Raw genomic sequence first — 21,704 nt, forward strand, 5'->3', positions numbered from 1 at the left:
TTCTTTTCTCGATATTATCCGGTACTTTTGAGTCGATAACGATGTTATAGCGAGTTATTCGCAGAGTTCAATGACTCAACATTTAAGCATCAAACGTACGAAAGGAGACGGTTATGGGGTAGGGGCATAATTCCAACGCGAAGATGATACAAGAATGTATGTAACCTGTTGAATAATGATGCACTGTGGGTTCGAAGGTTCAGACGATGCGTTTACCTTTTGGCTTCAGATGCGCAAGATTGCGGCAATGTTTATGAGCTTTCGTGCTCGAGACGGACGAGGGAACAATCGATTACCCGTGGGGTTAATTCTGAGGTTATAACCGAAGTGAGGACTGCAGCAATAACATTCTCTGGGAATCATAAAAACGACCACTGCATGAATGAGATTAGTTATAACAGGGAGGTGGTTAAATCTAGGTAAATCTTGGTGAAACGCTGTAACAGATGAGAAAAAAGTACTTCGTTGAAAATGGTCTATGATGGCACCTCATACGTTTCAGAAAAGTTTATTTTTGCAAGACAGCAACTAAAAGTTTGTAAAACAATTAGAAAGTGAAAGTTTTGAAGTGAATTTTCGAATTCAAACCATCAATGATTTTCAAACTCGGAGTAAACGTCGAAAATATCTTATAGATTATGTCTACGACGCTTCCATTAATCTAATGAATACGATGATAGAGGTCTATGACCCGGACCAGTTTGCCGTATGATGGGGGAATGTGAAGATTACTGATGGAAATGTCACCATCCACAATTTCGCATGTCTTTGTCATTTAGCTTTTGCGATGGTATATCGGGATCATCACGCCTAATTATAGTTCTGTCGCGTGTATACCGTCGTCTACTAGTCTGTCTGGCCGTTCACGCAAATTGTTCCTCTATGCGTCGATCGCCACCTTCTGTTTCGATTAACACGTTGTGGTGTGTAACCATACCGGGACTAATTGGAGTGAACTTCCACGGAAGGACGGGGTGTGATAGAAATCATTCAAGGCGTTTGCCTGTGTATAGCTGATGAACTGTTTAAGCTGCTGATGAGCTGATGAAATGTTTGTCTCTGTTCTACTCGGAAGTGGGAACGAAATTCGAAAATGTTTTGATAATTTGTCTGTACTTAATTTTTGTAAAGCATAAGCAATAAACGATATAATGATATTGTTTATTGAGTCAAAGTTTAACTTAACTTGTATGACATAATGAAAATTATAAATTGACTTATTAGCACCGGTATAAATGACTCGCTTTCTACATTGTGGATCGTAAATGAGTAATGCCTTTTAATTAACCATTTATAATTGACCCTCAGCTCAGAAATCGAGGAATAAATGGTTAAATTATGGACTTGTCTTGTAATAGAAAAACAATAGAAAACTACTCGGGGGACATCGTTTTGTATCGTCATTGGAGGTTACCAGCCCAAAAGCGAATATGAAGAAACCCTGCAATAACCAGAGATTAGCGGTATAACTAATTAATCTTCGTAAATTTGATAAGAATTTTATACTTACAATGACGAGCCACCACTGGTTCTACACGTAAGTACATTAGATTACGATTACCGTATAATTTTTTTTCTATACGTACTTGTGCTTAATGCAATCTGTAATAAATTATGCAGAGATAATTGTACCGTGCAAATTAATTTTTGTTCGAACGAAATTGAATTTAGGGATTGTCATTTGCAGTATTGAATCTAAGACTAATATGGTTTGAATTTGACATGAGTAGTACGATCAAATTCCATTTCACCATCGCATAGATCGCACGATCTAAATTATCATCAATTATTATGATTCGGATAGCAAAAATACAAATTATAATAATTGACATCTCTTTTATGAAATATTCAATTCAACTACGTTCCGGTATTTTTTTCTTCGCTCTATTCTCATTGGAAGACACTCATATTGCTTTCGACAAAAAATAGATTTACAGCCATCATTCGAAGACAATTATGAAGAGATGAAAAACTAAAAAACCTATATATCCGAATATTAGATTACTGCCACTAAAATCAACATTTTACTTGTAGTAGATTTATTTTCCATTTCGTCAAATTATCGACATACAATTGGATTCTATTGACACGTTGATAAAAAAATTGTTCACTCCTTTTGAAATAAACTATTAATAATCTATGGAAAATATCGAATATTTCAATTATTTACGAAGCACTCGGGCTAATGAGGATGCGACTATTGTTGCTGCAATCGCCGCGCATGCGATGAAATAAACTGGGTTGAGAGCCTCGATAACAAACGATATCGTACACAATACCCGCCCAATAATTAACGAAATATTGTATTAGATTAAGGTCTCTCTTTGCAAGTTGACTTTGAACTTCGAAGATCTTCACGCAGTCCTAAAGGAGATATGGAAAGTAATGTGTGTACAAATATAATATTCATCACTTGAATCCAATTGAATCTTTAAGATCCCTGCTTTGTTATGTTAACTGCACCAAAACACAAGAATATATTTCAGAACGTTTCATTCCGTTAAAAAAACAAATTTCAAGCATTACAAGAACTCGGCAACCGATAGTATATTTGATTTTCAGTTGAATATCGCATTCAAACTTTTGGATGTTATTTAGTTGTGTCAGTGTTCGAGCTCATAAAGTTTAGATGACGCCATTTAAGGAATATTATGTTATTCCGAACCAGTAAAATTAATTACCATTTTTATCTTGACATTCACACGGTATCAAATAACGAAGTAGCCTTCCCAAACTTGAAATCTCTTCGGTGTCGTTGATTTAGAATAGAAATGTATCTGAATTCCCCTCCCCCTTTTCCAGATCATTTTATGATCTGTAATTACGCACAAAAAATAGCATCATCGTATACCAGACACTGGAGTACCAGTGGGAAGAATAGTACCTGAACGTCTACTTTCGCGTATTACTGCCGTATATTACACAAACCAGAAAAAAACGAGAGAGACTGAAAATGACGAGTGAGACTGGCTGCGTAACCAGCTCACGCCACAATCCTATAACGATGAGCACTCCTGATGGCGATAAGCACTCGAACATGGACACACTAGGCGAGTGGTTTGTAAAAGCTCGACTATAAAGTGCATTAATCCCTAATGATGAATATGGGATTAGGATGACGTTCTCTGTTCTGCGCCTCGAAAAATCTTTTTTTCCAATCTCAATAGTTTGATATATTCATATTGCATCGTGGAAAGTTACGAGAAGACGAGTGTTACTTATTCACAGGACGTGTCGAGATCGTTTTGCTTTCAAAACTATAAGTGCATTTTCGTCGACGTCTTTTTTCTTTTCTATTTTCAAAACTGTTATTAGTGTGCATTTCAAGTCACATTTTCTCAAGCATTTTCGATGGTACTCGACTCAAAATGTAACTGTCACCGAACAATGAACTGTTGCATCCGATGCGATGTGTTTAAATCGTCATACAGAAAATTCAAACAATCGAAGCCTTTTTCCCGAATGAATGAACTGTTGAAAAGATGTCTTGTTGAAATGTAATTGCAAAGCGCCGAAGCGATATTGGCATGTTTTTCTTGGTATTTGACGATTCGTCCTCGTCGCCCCCGCCCATGTGTTTAGGATTTATAATTGCGAAGCGATTGCACGAATAAAAATGTTTATGATACCCCTTGCTCCGTGAGAATAAAACACCGAACTAGGTTTGCAGCAAAATTAAGAAGATTGTGTGATTGATCGATAAAGGTCATTTATTTACAGAAAAGCCGTACCTGCGTTAAAACACAATCGATAAGTAAAACGCCAGGTACCCGTACAGGAAACAAGCCCCCAATTGTTACTGTATACAGGAAACGTACCGACCGGATCTGAGGGTGTTTATGATATGCCTAACTAAGGCTGAATAAAGTTAATGTAACAAATAGCCAAGCCGTACGGCTAAGTAACTATATCGATAAAGCCGGGGCTCTGAGTTTAAATCCGTAAACGGGCCAACTGATAAAACAGTTCAATGCAGATGCCAGGTAAGAGTACACGTGGCATACTCCCAAAGTTACTGATGACGGAAAAGTTCAATTTTCAATTTAATTTAGTTACGCGCATTTCGTGTCGAAGGCTGCATACACTGGGTCACACCAGAGATACCGTTACAGCCAATATGAATAAAAGCCACATCATAATCGATGTCAGATGGCAGACATCTCTGAATGGATGATCGACCGGGCATAATAGTTGCGCCACGAAAACCGAGAACTGTATGTCAACGCGATTGGATTCGAATCCTTAATTAGGAAAAGATTAATACTTATTCAGCCTGTGTATATAAACGAATTCCCGAGGACCACAATTCTAACTGCCATGATTGAAAGAATTTACGTTATACGTACTCTCGCAGTATATAAATCATATACGAACGTAAAATAGCAGTGTAAATAACAACTAACTTCCTAATTGATCCTCGTCAGACGATAGAACTTTCTAATCAAATATAACTTTTTAATAAAGTAAGTTCTCCATATCATTTAATCATTCTCTTGTAAATTGATTTCAACCTACATGATTTGGAGAACCCTAACTGTCTGTCTCCGATTAATTATGATATTATGTTAATTTTGTCATAAAAGTTGTAATACTTTGACAATAAAGTTTATATACATAATAAAACATATGCGTCTAGGAAACTCAGACGGACTGAATCGCCACGACGTTACTCAGTGGGCGGAGTTCAACAAGTGATAAGACACGTGTTTGATCACGTGATAGATAAACTACGCTGGCTCTCATAAAACATTTATTTCCTAACGTAAATAAAATTCCTTTACCATATCCTCATTGCTTATGCAATATTTCGTTTTTTCGCGAATGCATATTCTCAACCAGCTCCATCGCTGATGTGATTAGGATGCATTGCTTACAGAAAAACAGAACAATAACAACTGGCCGGCATTTGAAATTTATAACGTCTGGACTTTTGTATTCGCAATATATCATTTGTCAAGTTAAAAATGAAATAATGATACAAATAGCCATATTCTCTCCAATGATCTAATATCTTTCCTCGAATTTTGCAAATTATCTACTAAATGTTTAAGAGTTCGGACCAATTAATGGGATACTTTTGAAAATGATTTTAGAATGCATTTATCTTGTTATGCGATGTTAGATTTTTCATCGAGTTAACTACCGCTTAAAATGCGTTCGGGTGATTTTTCAGGAAAATTGTCAACCACAATTGCGACTATAATGACATTGGAATCAGTTTAATAATCATCGTCGTGTACAGCCGAACTTAGAAGCCATAATAAAAAGCTCGTGAGAGCTGGGGCTATTTCCGGCTGGTTTTATCGCAGACATTCGTGACGCTTGGTCTGGTTCACCAACGCGGACGAATTCATTAATAATCGATAGTGACATCCGAAAATTGTCAGCCATGACGGGCAAGTGCATCTTCTTCAGAATTCAGGCGATGAGGCTCTTACACGCGGATGTAGAGAAATATGACGGTGGTTTAGGACAAACGGAACTCTATCGTGTCCTTGATCCTGGTTGAAGTATGTCACGTGCTCCATGCTCCAACACTCGAGAGGAATCATTCGCGTTTTTGTCATTTTGTCTGTGTAATTCGTTTTGGTTTCGGTGAATTTCAAATCGTGCATAATTGCCATTTCAATCACGATCTCAGGACTCCATCCGTCAGTTCAGTGCGGTGCACTTAACTCGTTTACTCAATCTCTCAACGGGCTATCTTTATTATTTTTTGTCCTCTGCGGAAATACCCGCATTCAGTCGAGACTGCACCAGTTTAATGGATGAATGTCAATATCGTGACGTTTTCAATCGAATTTATGCGCCATGTTCCCTTGTTTTGGAACGCAAAAAAATCGCACGCAATGTTATTTTCGTTGCCTGGGTTCCAGCCGACGCCATTTTGGTCTCTCATAAAACATTCGTATTCGCAATAACAAAAAGGACACAATTCAATCTATTTTGTTTTACATGACAGCTCTTTTTACGATCAATGTGCCACGTCAAATCCACATTGCACAACACACACACAAAAGACCATTCAACGTTGCGCTTAAAACAAATATATATCCTTTTTAAATTTTCATTAATGCATGTTAGTGATTTACTTGAAATTTTCAAGTGCCTTTTTAATGTGTAAACATATGGTATTTTACGCCCCATATATGGCTAGGCTTCTATGATTATGTAACCAGCAGTCGGGGAAGAAATAAAATGATAGTTCGGTAACAGTTGCATGCGTGTATTTCGGTTTTGTGGTCCCCGCTATTACTTTGACGTATATTTCGTTGCAGTCGATCGACTTTCGTGCTTTTTTCTCTATCCAAATTAACCCAAAAGTAGTATCCTAGCTCTGAGGACTGACAAAGTGTTGATTGGTGTAAAATTCATTTAATGAATCCGATAGAAGTGCCATTCACGACCAAGCATATAGTAAACTAACGAGCGGGTTTGAGAAACAGTCAGTGGGAGGCGAGTGGATAGGTCCGGTATCAATGACATGTCACGGCCATCGCTCACTGAATCGATTTCATTAGGTTGATTATTAGTCACAAAATGATACGTATATAAAACCACGCGAATGTAAATTATAATTTTAAGTAGCAATTAGAAGATTCCAAGGATGGAAATAAAGATTCATAGGTGTCGACAAAATTTTTCATTAGACGTGCGCGTTCAATTTGTACATACAAAAGATCTATATTTACAAGTTTCAGGTTTTGGATTGATAATAGTGATTGAGTGAACGGTTAAGAACAACCAAAGTCGTCATGAACAATATGAACACGAAGTATGTAAAGCTGCGTTCACGTAAAATCCGACTCCTCCGATATTGCAATTATCGTTTAATCAAAACTAATGTTTTCGGGGTGAAAGTTGGCCAATGGTTGATAATGAATAGATACGAAGAAGAGCGTATTGCTGGTAAAGATAATTCAAAACGACTTACTGAGTCTGATGAAACCGGCATTGGTTGGTAATCCTTGCGGTGCGGCGTGCGCGGTTAGTTTATCACCAGAAATAACGGCACCACCACTTCAAGAGTTCACACGGTCGATTACTGGCATCGTCGGCAAAACTAATGATACGCTACTGAGTAAAAAACGATATCGTATTGCATTAGTAAATGAAGAATCGTGTAATATATGATACAACGCTATTCGATGTATGGCTATGTAGTGATATCCATCGGCCGGTTTCAAGGTTTCAGATGGCGGATATTCAGCCAACGGGGAACGCTAATTGATATCTTAATGAGCAATAAAAACATATGTGTCACGTGTGCAGGTCGAGTAAGGGCTACAAAACAACATGTAATATATATAAAATCTATTTCACGACTTCCAACGAATATCGAATTAACAACATAAATCACATGAGGAGAACTGCGATGGAATCCGTTCATTATCACTTTTAGACATATCATCAATACGACGGAGCAGCATTTTCTGTGATACAACCTCGATCGGACAACGGAAGTCCTTTTTCCGTTGACCATTGTCCACATCGTGGGCAGCAGATGGTTGGTCAGTTGGTCAGGGGAATTATTGCCCCGACACATCGTGATAGATAATGACATTTTGTGTGCCAATATCGTTTTTTTTCCACTCCAACGACTCACAACGGGACGACGATTTTTAAACCCCGCGTTGTGTCAACGGCTTTTCCCGCTAACTTGGCAGAGTATATGGTGTCCCGTAACACATGGGACTAAAAAACTCCCGAGTACCATTAACTGCCTTATTCATTTATCCAAGGCATTCATTTAATAATTCCCTCAAATATACAATTCGCGTTCTTTAGTGCGATTTCTGAATGAACAAACACAAACATTTGTGTGTAGGCCTATGAGCTGAAGAAGTCACAAAAGCAAGTTTTCTGACACTAAGAACTAATCTGACCCATATTATTGGTGAAAGAGGATTTCGCTATTTGTTAGAATAATAGTTTCATTGTCGAAAGTCGTAGAATTAATCGAGAGTTCCATTTTCTTCAAGTTTCTTCAAGAAAAGAATCATCCGCTCGAGAAGAAGTTCATTAATATATTCTGTTTGATCGATATATTTTCGAGGTCTTCGTATGTTAACGGAACAAAAGTACTTTAAAACACTTAAAAAACGGGGTATGAACCACAATAGAATTGAATTGATAAGATGCATTAAGACAAGCTTGAGAAAATTTCAAGAATTAAAAGCACGTGCTTTATATTTTTCAATATGAACTATTTTCCCCGCATATGTTTTATCTATAACGAACAAAAACGTGCAGAACGGAAATGCTCGTATTGTTTGCGATAAGTTATTTTAGCGGTTGGAAAAATCAAGTCAAGAAAGCTGCCCGGTATGTAAATCGTATGCAGCTAACTCATAAAAACTTCGTGATCAAAACATAACCTGTCCGTTTCATTGGTGTAAACGATAAAATTCTTGACCCAGAACAATTCGGCTTTTGAAATATCGTCGTCTAAGATTTAACGTTCTGTCGTATACACTTGTGCTTGCTATCTTCGGTTTTAAAAGTGCTTTTTGCTGTCGGTTAATGGATTCCTTACGACAACACGCCACAGTCTATTGATAAACAAATATGCTTTCACTGTCAACGCGAACGTAGCGCTTTTATCGGTGAAATGACGCGTTGCCAACCTTATAAATCCTGTTCTTGACTGGGCAGACAAGTAAAGTTAAGGTCGCGCCGCTTACACGAACGCTGTACAGTAAGTAATTAAACCGTTGCAGACGATGCCATCTAATTACTTCAGTCTCGATGGCGTGACGCCAGAGTGAAGCAAGCACGGATCGAACGATCGAATGCTTAGCCGGAGGTAAGTACGTTTTACGGTAATTACCACTTGGGTCGCATAAATTGCGAGTGCTCTTTTCAGTAAACGCAACCAGTAAATTTGATTTACGCCATCTGCACTTTCATTCGGATGCAATATCGACGATTTATCGTATGGGCAATAGATAGAAAATCACATTATCGAGCGAGCGTAATAATAATTCGCGCATTGTTTCGACACCTACGAATATTTCGGTTTAAAAATCAAGCATGCAGCTCCGGAGCTCATCGAAATTTTTGCTCACAATGGATACAGTTTTACACCAGAGATTAACAAACGTATTAGAATGATTAATTCAATTAACGTTAACGGATCATCTTGAAAAGGTTGTAGGCTTACTACTGTTTCCAAGCCAGCGACGCATCAATAGGTCTTTAGAGTTCCGACTACTTAACAAGTTATGTGCACAGGCCAATTAGTTACGTTAAATAAAAAGTCAGTTCATCAAGTGTTACGGTTGGTATAAGAATGAACTACATTCAACATTCTTGAATGCACCTTTACTGGAATACAGCGGGTATCCCTAGTATCCATGCAAGGCTACGTTATGACAAATGGTAATGTTCGTCATATATATCATTGTCTTGGCGAAAACTGTCGATTTATAACTAATAGCGATAGTTTCAATTTTCCACTACGTGATGGATTAATCGTGTATGCCGGATATTATTTGTTCTCCAGTGGTCGCCCGAATGAATGCACTAAACGATACGGTCCAAATGATTGAGTGAACATCTAGGTTCTGCACGGTTCATTTCACTACTTCACAAGCAATTATCATTTTAACGTGGAAGCGATTTATTATTCTAAATTGGTATATACAACGTTAAAGACATGGATGGCTTCAAGAAATCTATTTTCAGATGTTTCACAAAGACTGTCGAGAAATTTCAATATCTTGGACTCTTTTATAGAGTCCAGAATATTGCGAAGCTTGGTTTAATCACGTTTTCACAGTATAGTTGGCAAACAGACAGTTCTGGATCGATTCGAGCTGTACATAGTTTCGTTGAAAGGAAGATAAACATAATTTCATATTCAAACACGTTTCTGCGTGCGCCGTGTTTGACATTCAATATCGGACGCAAAACTCATTCAAATCTAAAATTGCTCATAAATGAAAAATCTGCACAATAATGTGCCATTACCTGCTTTAGTTTTACATCGCAATAAAACAGTTCAGACGAATAACGCTTTAACAAACTAATCACAGGCCATAAATTCTTGCAAATTGAACTAAGTTATTTATGTGGCTTACTCTAATGATTCCAGTGTTTGTATTTCGTAGATTCGTTGAATTCCCACGAGAAAGTAAACAGCGATTATGACAGCCGAAGTAGAAAAGGATTCGTCTCACGTCAACGGTTCGGCAAACGGAAATGAACGGAAATCGATAAAATCTGTTGAACGGAGGCCAACAGAAGATGATAGCGAATTTGGCGTTCATACCGAACAGTCGAAGAAAGCCAACCCGATATTCTTTGCCGAATCTAAGAAAGTAAAACGTCTGAGAAAGCGTGCCAAGCATAAGACAATTCTGCCTAAACTTGATGATCGCGTGCAACAAGACTCTCAAATCAACAATCATACCGCAAATGGAGGCGAGGCGTTGGAAAATGCCATTCCCGATCAGCTTAAAGACATTGTAAGTCATATATCTATTTGCACCGACTCATTCTATCTAATCCTCTTTTCCCGTTCAATGATATATCGGAAAATAACATTAGCTAATATAAGCGTGCGTGTATTCATACCATACAGAATGTGCAACAGTTGCCAAGTAAAGTCAGGCCACCAATAAGTACAGAAGGCTCCGGGGCAGACGTTAACGATATACATCAATCTGCAGACGAAGCCATGGACGAGGACATGATGAATGCGGATAACGACGAAACCGCCAGTTCGAACTGTTCGGACAGCGAAGAAGACCGGGATATGACAACCGAAGAGAAACAGGTGAGAAAACTGGATGCTTTTATCTCAGGTCACGCTTTGCAATTGTGAAACATGAATAATCGTTGTTCCTCGTTGAATTGCAGATGATGTACGAAACAGTCCGAGAAGGTGATGTTGACCAGCTCGAAGTGATAATGGATTCGCCAATAACCGATATAAACACGTGTTGGGTAAGTAACAAGATCTGTCGAAATCTGTAAACACGGTAAAAGTATTGCGGGTTGTAAAATGTGTTATTCTCATACAAAAGTATAATCAGAATAAATTCCATTTTACGCACTATCTATTGTCTTAGGGTCACTGTTTCGTTTTCATATGCGTTAACAAACCATGTTTTTCTAGTTCCATCGGAAGTTATGGTTAGCGTGTCTTAGGAACCAATATCATCTTATATTCTAATTTTAGTACGGTGAAAATATGCTGATGGCGGCGATCCGCGGGCGACAAGAGGAAATGGCGTTATATCTGATCGACAACGGTATCAACTATTCATTTGAAACGATCGTTTTTGTAAGTTTATTGAAAGATTCAATAAGAGGGGATTAAGATTCTGAGCGCAAAATCCAAAATCCAGTATGTGTATATTTTCAGGATCCAGTACGTGGTGAAAGTGACAAATTGAAGCGCCTGAATTGGTATACAGTGTCTTGTCGGCAGATGGCATATGACGCAGGAATGGCAGATGTCGTGGAACTCATCGACAAGTTGAGCGGCGCGTTGTTCCCGTTCATAAAACTACGAGATAGAGAAATTCGTCTGTGGAAACCGTACGAGGAACGCGAGCAGGAACGTCGTCTGGAACAAGGCTCGGATATTTCATCGTGTTGCCATTGCGGTGAAGGTCACGGAGATGATGGCGACTTGGCTGACGAGGAGGATAACGTAGAACATAGCTGTCGTCACCATAACAAGCACTGTTCCGAATCTGAAGGTGATATTGAGCTGACAGAAGCAGTGGACCTCCTGAAAAATATCGATATAGACAAGAATGCACCCCGTTATGATCCAGATGTTCAATCATTTACTAAAGATGACTTAAAACTTGACCTCAGTAAGCTAGATGTTAAACCAAGCGAAGAAGGTTCCTTGATTTCCGATGCTTTAACGACATCGGTAAACGAAAAAGTCGAACTGGATACAGAAGAATGTAGCGACTCAAAAATTCGCTCCAATTCTGAAGCATCTCAGAATACAGATGAAAAGTCAGACGCGAGTACCAAGAAATCTCGCCGGCCCATTTTGAAATATTACGAAAATACGACCTCGTTAGCTCGGCGAAGATTATATAGCGGTGATTCGATCGTTCGCCAGCCGCATGTATTACAGGGTATACAGCCGAACGCGTATGACTATCCACCCCCGGTTTCCCCTAACCGTGTTCGAACCATCGGCAGTTACCACGACGAAAAAAGGTTTTGGTACGCGCAAAAAACTGATTACGAAAACTCTTCAAAAGTGAATATGTTAAGAAGCCTAAATCAACGAAACGGTTTTGATAAAAAAGGCAGAAATGCAAATTGCGCGAAACGCCAGATGTCGTGCGCGAGTTTCGACCCTAACTCATCTGAGAAACGAACTTTGCTACAAAGGCGTTACTCATCTCCTGCCAGTACGGTCGTTTTGTTGAACAGTATCCCACCACCGGTGCGTATACGACAGCGCCCGAAGAGCTCGACCCCAGCGCTGTCCAGATATAAACGATCGTTACTGAACTCGCGGCTACCCGGTTTACAAACTACAGAGCTCAGATGGGCCCGGGCGGCATACGATAGAGCCGCAAACATCGCACCTCTATATTGAAATAGACCTCATAATTATCTTATAAACGTTAGTTCATGTATTTATATTATTAAATAGTATAAAAGAAGTCCCATTATTTCATTTCAATTTGGGTGTTCAACAGATGCTTGAAAAATCGAAACGTTCTCGTTGTGATGGTAACCAGCTTCTGGTTAAAGTCATCTTCATTAAAGATTTACTCTAGAGGTACGAACTTAGTCAAAATCAATATGATATTCAACTCGTAAAATCTCAAATTATGTTCAGGGCCTGGTTCCGCAGTTGTTAGTTTTAAGTTAAAGTTAGTTGATTTTCAATGAGTTAACTCAAGAGTCAAATTTAACTCAGAACTGTGGAACTGGGTCCTGGACGTTTATGACCTTGTTGAGTCCGATGAAACATTTAAGTTGAGCATCTAAGTATCGCATCTGATTGGAGACAGTGTTCGTCTATTCATAAGTTTTACGTACGTATCTTCGTTAACCCAAACTTTATCTCCCCCGGCATTTTGCACGCTCGTCTCTGAAATCGTATTTAGTATATTATGTTTCCAAAGGGTGCCACAATTTTCTACCGTGCAGTTCCCTGATAACGAAATTCAACTTGGATCCGTTGCCGCCGAGGGCAATGAAATCGCAATGAAATGAGTTTTAACGGATGATCGATTGTATTGCCGTTGAAGGCAATTTAACATCTATTTCCTACTTGTGCAATGCTATTTTTCCCTAAACTATAACGGGATTAATTGGTTGGTTTTTAATCTGCTTCAACGTGCATAGCTTAGATGAACTTTGAGTTTGTGAGTCGAACGAACGAATTCCGGGGTGTCACCAAAATTACACAGTTCATAACATTCACCCAAAAATAATAAAGCAGAAGAACAAATTGCACAACATAAAGTTAGTTTATCCGGGATACAATTCCAGTCGATTCAATGTTATCTTTATTGCGCCGTAATATATGGTTGAAATAAAAACATCATCGGCTTTTTGAATAAAGCGAAGTAAGACGAAAACAGGAAAAGTAGCATACATAGCATAACAGAAGTATACAGAATTTATCAAAAGACAGATGAAATGAAACAAAATTAACAACATTCTATATATGTGAACTAAACAGCCAACAACATCAGTTATTAATGCAAACCAAAGACTAAGCAGAACTTCGTGAATTGTGTATTTTCATCGGTAAAATTGTGAGATTTTCCTTGAAAATAGCTCGCATGTAAACCAATAAGTAATTAGGTATCTACCTACTGTACGTCGAATAAAGTAAGGTAAAGTTAAGTAAAGTAAAGTAAACACGTTTTTACGTATATTGGAGTCACGAGATGACGTCGTGCATATCAATTGAAATTTTTACGGGCGAAATATTTTTCTGATAAAAAAGGATTAAAAGAAAATGAAGGTTTTGAATGATTGAATGCTGTTATCTATATGAGTAAAAGCGATGAACACTCGCACGAAACAAATGGCGTTTCCGATTGAATACGACACCGAAACACCGGCGCCGAGGAGAGAACGGAGTGCAGTAATATTTTCGACGCTTGTCTCCTCGATGGTATAAAACGATCAGTCACCGCACATCGCGCACAGTAAGTTTCATTGAGGCAGTCAATCCGACGAGATACTGTCGTATGCGCTTGGAAATCGTCCCGCACAAAGAATCTGTGTAAGTCAATATCTATTATCATATTCAGAAGAATCGGTAAAATGAAACGACTTGTCTTTTGATTTCATTCAATGTTTCACTTTCCTTAAAGTGTCTTTCGATCGGGATTTGATTCTATTCGGATGAATCTCGGTTTATACAGTGGATTTCAAACAGCATTGGGTTATTCATTTTTTTGAACTCGGTTATATAGATACCAATGTGAAATTGCATGCGCCCACTTCAGGGGTATTTTCAAACTGTAGTTAGCTAAGGTTATTCTGACTATGAATTATTTACAATCATCGACAATTTGTGCTGGGGAATGTGCGTTATATACCAGATATTTTAAATATTTTCGATATTCTGTGCAGAATTTTACCGATAATTTCCTATTTTTCCATTTAGCACTTGATAGATGACATACCAATCGGTTGACATACCAAGCATTTTTCCGAAATATTCTTTTGAAATCGAAATTTTTTTTCCTGTTTTTGTTTCGTGGGAAAAATCTCCGACAGTTCTCGAGTGCCTTGGTTCTTGTCGTAGATAGAATAGCATATGTTAGGACGGGTATTTCAAAATCGGTTAGTTTGAAAATACTCAATTAGTTTGATATCAATGGTTTGCTTATTTATGAGATATGAAGGTGGTGGGTTGTGCAAATGGTCTAGTTTTGATTATTTGACATATGAGTTTATGGGTATTTCACTGCTTAACGCAAATAAATATACAACGCACATGGTGCAAGCAGCACAGGGCAGAGTGAATGCTAGAGCGTACTTTGCGCTGTTCTGAGCCAAACTCGAGTCTACTTGCAGAAATCCGAGAATAGAAAATTACTTGGAATACGCGTAAAGCATAGATCAAACGTGTTGATTGTGAACTGTGATTAACGAATGGCGAGCATGGTCTCTGTTGTGAAGAGAGGTAATCATTTTTTTATTTTTCAAGCTCAAAATGATCTCTCAGTATTAGTATAAACTTTCATTATGAGAAACTTGCGTATACAATGTAAATATCATTCTGAAAAAGGTTTAGATTGGAATAAATTCGTTATATCGAAAGAAAGGTTTCTGTGATTACATGGTTCGGGGTATAGGATGCACGTGCTGTACGTTACCAAGTTGTAACGGTTGTCTTATCATATCATTTATCGTATCATATGCCATGTCGTTTCTATCGTAATCATGTAAATCGAGTTTCTACTATCGAAGTAACTCCGCGTATCGGCGTATCATCATTTCCAAAAATGCTTCCTGATTCCAGCAACAAATATCATCTGTTGATCTCGTCAGCGAATGAATCGATAATGTGCGAAAAAACGTTTGATTCCATTTAAAATAGTTAGTCAACATTTTTTTCTGAACTTACATGAATTATGAAGAAAAATAGATCACCGACATCTGGCTGAAATGATATCTACTGTTCATGTTATATCAACGTAATATGGGCCAATATTGTTGACACAACCGACTTAAATTGAAATTCAAAAATCGCTTAGTTATGGTATCTGATTTTTGAAATATGATGACTTCAGTTCCTCACAACTATAGTTAGTAGATACTGGGGTTTTTAATTGAACCCATTATCAGATCGGAAGCTGACGACTTGTCCGTATTTCAGTTATTGATTTTTGTGAGCCTGCATATTTCTGACATCAGCTACGTAGGTAGTTTTTTTATGGTTTGCTGGTGTTGCAAGCCTGGTCATGGCAAATTATTGTGCAAAACTTTCCAGTGCCCTACTACTGCACTGTAAATGATTTGCATATGTAACAGAAAAAATGTTTTTCCATATTCATTTTTAAGACGAATATTATGGATAATTACGTTACTAGATATTTTATCTGATAGGATAGTATAATTAGTATTATGGGGCGTGGATGCTTTCCCCTGAAGATCTCCAAAGAGTCAGAAGAGACTATCACGGTAGATCTAAAGCACGGTAGATCTGCTGTTGTCCGCTCCGGTTGTCTCATATATTTATCAAATGGAGTTTTTTTACTCATCACCAGGAGAGCGGATCGAGACGGTTGCGAAGCGGATGATGTTGCTGGCTAGCATCAACACCATTTTAGTCAATTAACAACTCTCTAGCAATGAATTCAATTAAAATCCATATACTTACGAGTGTCGTATTTACGGTTCGAATTTCATATTCATAGCTTATACAAGCAATGGGGGTTCGTTTGATTAATCAGCTGTCCGTCTTTTAGTCACTGGTTAAACAACATAGCCGTTAGTTGCGTCCTATTTTACCCTATCAAATAATACGTCGACACTGTATTCTAAATGGTGTCGAAAATGAACATCGTATTTTGTCAATGTATCCACTGTACTAGGAAGAATACGCGCGATACATGCCAAGAAATATGTTGCTTAACCGAAATATTCATTAAACATTTGAGAAAGTTCCTGGCAACATGAAGAAACTCGCTTGTTTTTTTAGAGGTGCAATACAACTTAGACTTCAGTCATTTCAATGATGATTTAATTTAACTCGCTCTCTTTCAAAATCCAACGTCGTAAATCAACATCGGAAAATCTCTATAATCTTAAGTATAGTGTTCACTTCATCTGTTTAAACTCGTACTTAATCATAATTTTTGTCAGAAAAGAAAGTTTGACGAAGAATCTATTATAATTATCATACTACCTCTGTAATCATTTCACTCTTATAAGAGAAAAATAGGTTGTGGGTTGTGATGAATTCGAAGTATTTTTACGTACCGATCACACTGAACTTTATTAGATAATTCTTAGAGGTGAGGTGTAATCTAGACAATTCGATGATAAAAGATTCCAACCAACATTAGCGATGCTCTGTTTCGATTTTGGCCTTTGCAACCTTTTTAATTGAATCGTAAGGAATCTGTCGATAATAAAGATTAACCAGATGCTTTATTCGCCAGTCGGCCACAAGTAGCCATAATTAGGCGAAATGAGTATATTAAATAAAGGCGAATCATTCCCCCCCCAGACGATAGTTATTGCTATGTCTAGCCGAAACGTATGAAATCATTTCTAATCTATCTTAACTGGATGCAAAGCGCATGTTTTTCACAGCGCTGTATTTTGGTATCCACTGTATACATGATATTTTAGATCCTTGTATTTAGGAAACGTAGATATTCAGCTTGCACCTGTTGTATATATAGTTCCAAATGAGCCCACAGATTTAATCCACAACGATTTATAACTGTGTTTTTTTTTAATAGTTTAAAGCATACTGAATTTTAGAGGATCATCTTTGGATATGGAATTGTACAGATGGGCGCTATGCTTCGCGACGATCGCTTATCAATGCGAAATAGTACAGCCTGCAGCCAGAAAGCTGAAACGGTAAGTGACACCCATGGACAGCGTGTCCACTTGTCGAAGAAATGGCGTCGGACGAACATGAAATCAGGCAATAATCCGGTTGACAAAAGAAAATATGCGTTGGTACAAACAAGATTGTGCATATGTTTTGGCTGTAATCCTGGCGGTATAACAGATGGTTAAAGCCGGTGTTTTGTCGTTATATGTCCACAAAAATCGAATAGACATGTTGAAATTGCTTGGATGATAGCGTGCTTACATTATTGACATACAATGTATATCATATATGCTGCGCTGTAAAGATGTGTCATTTTTTTCAACGCAGATCCGAACTGATGAAAGAACTTTTAAAACATTACGACAAATCCGTGGCCCCAAATTTCGACGACGGTAAGTTGTAAACCAATTAACATCCATTTTCGCTTCGCGCTATCAGCGATTGTTCAGTGTTCATTTGAACTGCTCTCACCTGACGTCAGCAAAAATCATGCATCGTACGAGAATTACGAGCTAAATTTCATTAGGAATTAGACGAGTTTTGGAATTCAGAGTATATAGTGAGGGTGCTAATTGATACGTCACAGTAATTGATTATTGCGAACATGTTCGTTTACGATCATCTATTTCCTTGTATGTATCTTCCCGCAAGCGAACGCAAAACATAAAATACCATTTTGTCCAGAAAGTCATTATGTCCAGTCGATAGCCTTTCTTTTATTTCAGTAGTTTGCTTTCCAGTCGCCTAAGCAGTTTGTCGTTATTGGTTTTGACCACAGTGTGAAGCTCATAAATCCAATCTAAATAGACGAGCATAGTGCATGGATGAATGAATTGCATTCTCCACACGTCCCAAAAATCGCAGAAAATCATAGGAAACCCTCGTTTGCACTCAACGAGAATCTAACATACAAGATTGCTTTCAAGCATTTTTGTCAAGATATTTCCCAAGACTGCGATTAACGTATTCTTATCATTAATTCAGATGAGGCTACCGAGGTCTTGGTAAATATATTGGTAGGAAGTATCGACTCAATAAACGAAAGGACTATGGTACGTCTTCTAATCTGTGGTGGAGCTATTTTTAGACACACGCTTATCAACTTACTTAATGAACTGAGGAAGCAGGCCATCTTGGGCTGGGCATTACAGTTGTCTATTCTGAATTACAAAATCTCTGCGGGTTTAAGCCGAGCTTATATTGACATTTTGAAATTCTTTTTTTAAAGGATTACGACATCTCGATATTTCTCAGACAGTCGTGGTTTGATAATCGTCTGAAGTTCGGCGATTTGATCAACGACACGATGTTAACGTTGGACGCCAGCATCATCAAAGATCTTTGGGTACCGGACACGTTCTTCACAAATGAAAAGTCGGGACATATTCACGACATCACCCTTCCGAATCGGCTCATCCGGCTGTACGAAGATGGTCGGATATATTACAGCACGAGGTCTTTGCGTTTCCCTTTCTTTTTCCATAAGATTGGCTGCTTAATTTTCCAATTTCCTTCGTAGCTAAGATTGACTTAGAATCATTTGTTTCACTTGAAAGTTTTGTCACGTAAATGTTAATCAAACTGAATGCAAAAGAGAACCACGAACCACGTTTATCATTATCAGACTCAACATTTATCATTCGAGTTTCAACAGTATACCGTGTATATTACCATTTTCAAGGCCGGTTTTCTGATTTTCGGTGCATAAAATCGCTCAGAACGTAAATAGAAATGTTGCTCATTTGATTCATTTTTTTGCAGAATCTCTATAACACTTTCCTGCCCGATGGTGTTGCACAAATTTCCAATGGATGTACAAAAATGCGTCTTGGCAATTGAAAGCTGTGAGTTACTATAACAGTAATAATACCTTTATTTTCCCTCGAACTAAAACACGATTTTACAAACAAAGTATTTAAAAGAATACACGGGTACTATCAAGTATGCTCATGAACGTTTTGACTGGGGGTAAAATCTACTCTATACATCCATCGTGATATTCATGTTATAATAAAAGGGTCTTAGTGTGCACATGATGTTGTTCAATCGAAATGAATTTCAAGAAGCTGCCATTTGCCGTTTATACCATTTATTGATACGGTTCGGTTCAAAAGCTATGGATAAGGTATCTTAGCTATAGACTCAGATACATGCGCATGATATTAGAGCAGATGTCAATAACATGGCACTTCATGTGAAATTCATATTTTCTATTCCGGCGAGTCACTGCCAACAACGACGAGTGTACAATAATATATCTTCCGTGATACGTGATTGAAATGTCTGATGACGACCGTTTTTTCCAACGTTTTGCAGTTGCCTTTACCGAAGACCGCCTGGTGTTCAAATGGGCAGATGAAAACTCGATAGAAATCAACCCACACCTGGAATTTCCACAGTTTGATTTGATCGATGCCACCGCTACATCCGGATGCCAACGGAATTATTCGACAGGTGAGGTGATGTTTTTTTTTCATTACTGATACAGTTATAGGTTATCTACATTTTCTGACTTACACATCAGCAATATGGGAAAATCAAGTAAAAACTAAATCTTGGTTGCAACTCATTCAGTCACTCAAATATTTTCACATTTCAGGGAGATTCAGTTGTCTTGAAGTTAACTTTACGTTGAAACGTAACGTAGGATTTTACGTGTTCCAAACATACGTGCCCAGTTGTCTGATCGTAATGTTGTCGTGGGTGTCATTTTGGATACACGTGGACGCCATACCGGCTCGTATATCACTGGGCGTCATCACTATACTGGCTATGATCACTCAAACATCTGGGGTACAGCAATCCTTGCCCCGCGTGTCGTACGTCAAAGCCATCGATGTCTGGATGTCTACGTGTTTGCTCTTCGTGTTCACTGCGCTTCTCGAGTTCGCCATCGTCAACGTCTACTCGAGAAAAGAGATAAAACAGCGAACGAAGAAAATATCTGCATCGCCGTCGAATGACGACACTTCGGTCAATGTGGTAATGTCCAACGTATATTTGCAATTCGTAATTAGTCCACTGAGGTTCTTAGGTGGTACATGTAATATTTCCCCGAGGTGCTCCTAATTGTCATTTAGTGGGGGAAAAATATCCACAGTTTAAACAAGGCTCTTCAAACACATACGTCTCTTAATCAGTTATTCATCACGAGTTGCACAACTTGTGTGCAGTAACCGAACTACTTCAGGGCCTCGTTTACGTATCGGCACCCTCAGATTCTCAACGCGACGACACCTAACTGATGAATCATGGATACAGTTGTGAATTTGAAATTTTTTCAGTAGTTTAAGTAGATCATGGTCTAATTTTCCATTTTTCAGATTTCATCTGGTAAAGAAAATATAGCTGACAATGATATTGCTAACAACAAAGAGGAAACGAAGGAGGTCTATATAACTGACCCAGCTGGTCGCGTGACAGCGCGCCGAATAGATAGCCTTTCTAGGCAATGTTTCCCTGGTGTTTTTGCCATCTTCAACGTGGTATATTGGACCGTTTATTGCGTAGTTCGTGATGAGACATTCCGATGATTTTGGACAGCGAATTCTCGCGGGAGAAACCCTGAGAGACGAAATACCGAAGTGATCACGCGATTGAACAGCACCACACAACCGTTGTCATTCTATACATGATATATCACGCTAAAGTTCGCTTCTATCGTCACTGGAGACAGCATCCAAAAATCCTGCGAGTAGGATTTTTGCGATTTTCGATACATCGCTGAGTGCAATTAGGATGATTTATACCCCGTTTAGTTGACCTTGCACTGCACACAAAACATCGGACAACATGCACTGACCTTGTGTATATTATGAATTATTGCATATAGTTAAATGATAGAATTGTACAAAACAAGAATGTTATTGCAGTAGAAATAAGACTTTTTATTCAAAAAACTTATACTATACTATAATTGTTCACTTATATATATATTTCACTTTTAGATGACAGTTTTCGTGGGAATTCTTCGGAGTTGACTCTACGTTGTTTGAATAACATTAAAACGACGGGTGATGTCTATAAGAACGTCGATTTCTTCATTAATAATTTCTACGGTAAAGACGACCGTCGCCAAATGGTCAAGACTTTTTACTCAGAACACACGGCATTCTAAGATAATATACGTTAAAATGTATTCCCGAATAGCGATTTAATAAACGACTGTTGATAC

At 38.2% G+C, this 21,704-nt stretch overlaps 2 protein-coding genes across 4 annotated transcripts; both read left to right on the plus strand.

Moving 5' to 3' along the window:
• The first annotated feature begins 8,562 nt into the window (after nucleotides 1-8,562).
• Nucleotides 8,563-12,582, plus strand: LOC141905963 (uncharacterized). Its single transcript, XM_074795093.1, has 6 exons — nucleotides 8,563-8,806; nucleotides 10,113-10,469; nucleotides 10,586-10,780; nucleotides 10,864-10,950; nucleotides 11,186-11,290; nucleotides 11,372-12,582. The coding sequence occupies exons 2-6, from the start codon at nucleotides 10,149-10,151 to the stop codon at nucleotides 12,578-12,580; spliced, it is 1,917 nt and encodes a 638-aa protein (XP_074651194.1). The 5' UTR covers nucleotides 8,563-8,806; nucleotides 10,113-10,148; the 3' UTR covers nucleotides 12,581-12,582.
• Nucleotides 12,583-14,880: 2,298 nt separating this feature from the next.
• Nucleotides 14,881-21,668, plus strand: LOC141905765 (glycine receptor subunit alpha-2-like). Of its 3 annotated transcripts, XR_012619274.1 has the most exons (10): nucleotides 14,881-15,139; nucleotides 17,430-17,553; nucleotides 17,858-17,922; nucleotides 18,515-18,582; nucleotides 18,759-18,985; nucleotides 19,292-19,374; nucleotides 19,847-19,984; nucleotides 20,130-20,512; nucleotides 20,854-21,224; nucleotides 21,478-21,668. XR_012619274.1 is itself a non-coding variant. In XM_074794778.1 (9 exons), exons 2-9 carry the CDS (start codon nucleotides 17,468-17,470, stop codon nucleotides 21,061-21,063), a joined length of 1,260 nt encoding a protein of 419 aa, XP_074650879.1. In that variant the 5' UTR covers nucleotides 14,881-15,139; nucleotides 17,430-17,467; the 3' UTR covers nucleotides 21,064-21,398. The 3 variants fall into 3 exon arrangements, 2 of the variants coding, with proteins under 2 accessions (XP_074650879.1, XP_074650880.1); XM_074794778.1 differs by lacking the exon at nucleotides 21,478-21,668 and having other exon boundaries at nucleotides 20,854-21,398; XM_074794779.1 differs by lacking the exon at nucleotides 21,478-21,668 and having other exon boundaries at nucleotides 17,452-17,553; nucleotides 20,854-21,398.
• The last annotated feature ends 36 nt before the right edge of the window (nucleotides 21,669-21,704 follow it).

Source organism: Tubulanus polymorphus, chromosome 5 (genome assembly GCF_964204645.1).
Source record: "Tubulanus polymorphus chromosome 5, tnTubPoly1.2, whole genome shotgun sequence".
NCBI lineage: Eukaryota > Metazoa > Nemertea > Palaeonemertea > Tubulaniformes > Tubulanidae > Tubulanus > Tubulanus polymorphus.

What these genes read in the sequence shown, in the direction of transcription:
- LOC141905963 (XM_074795093.1), top strand. Translation starts at nt 10,149, where the DNA reads ATGACAGCCGAAGTAGAAAAGGATTCGTCTCACGTCAACGGTTCGGCA. An exon ending in CCGATCAGCTTAAAGACATT is followed by an intron (nt 10,470 to 10,585) that starts GTAAGTCATATA and finishes CATACCATACAG; the next exon opens with AATGTGCAACAGTTGCCAAG. An exon ending in CCGATATAAACACGTGTTGG is followed by an intron (nt 10,951 to 11,185) that starts GTAAGTAACAAG and finishes TTCTAATTTTAG; the next exon opens with TACGGTGAAAATATGCTGAT.
- LOC141905765 (XM_074794778.1), top strand. Translation starts at nt 17,468, where the DNA reads ATGGAATTGTACAGATGGGCGCTATGCTTCGCGACGATCGCTTATCAA. An exon ending in GCAGCCAGAAAGCTGAAACG is followed by an intron (nt 17,554 to 17,857) that starts GTAAGTGACACC and finishes TTTTCAACGCAG; the next exon opens with ATCCGAACTGATGAAAGAAC. An exon ending in CGGATATATTACAGCACGAG is followed by an intron (nt 18,986 to 19,291) that starts GTCTTTGCGTTT and finishes ATTTTTTTGCAG; the next exon opens with AATCTCTATAACACTTTCCT.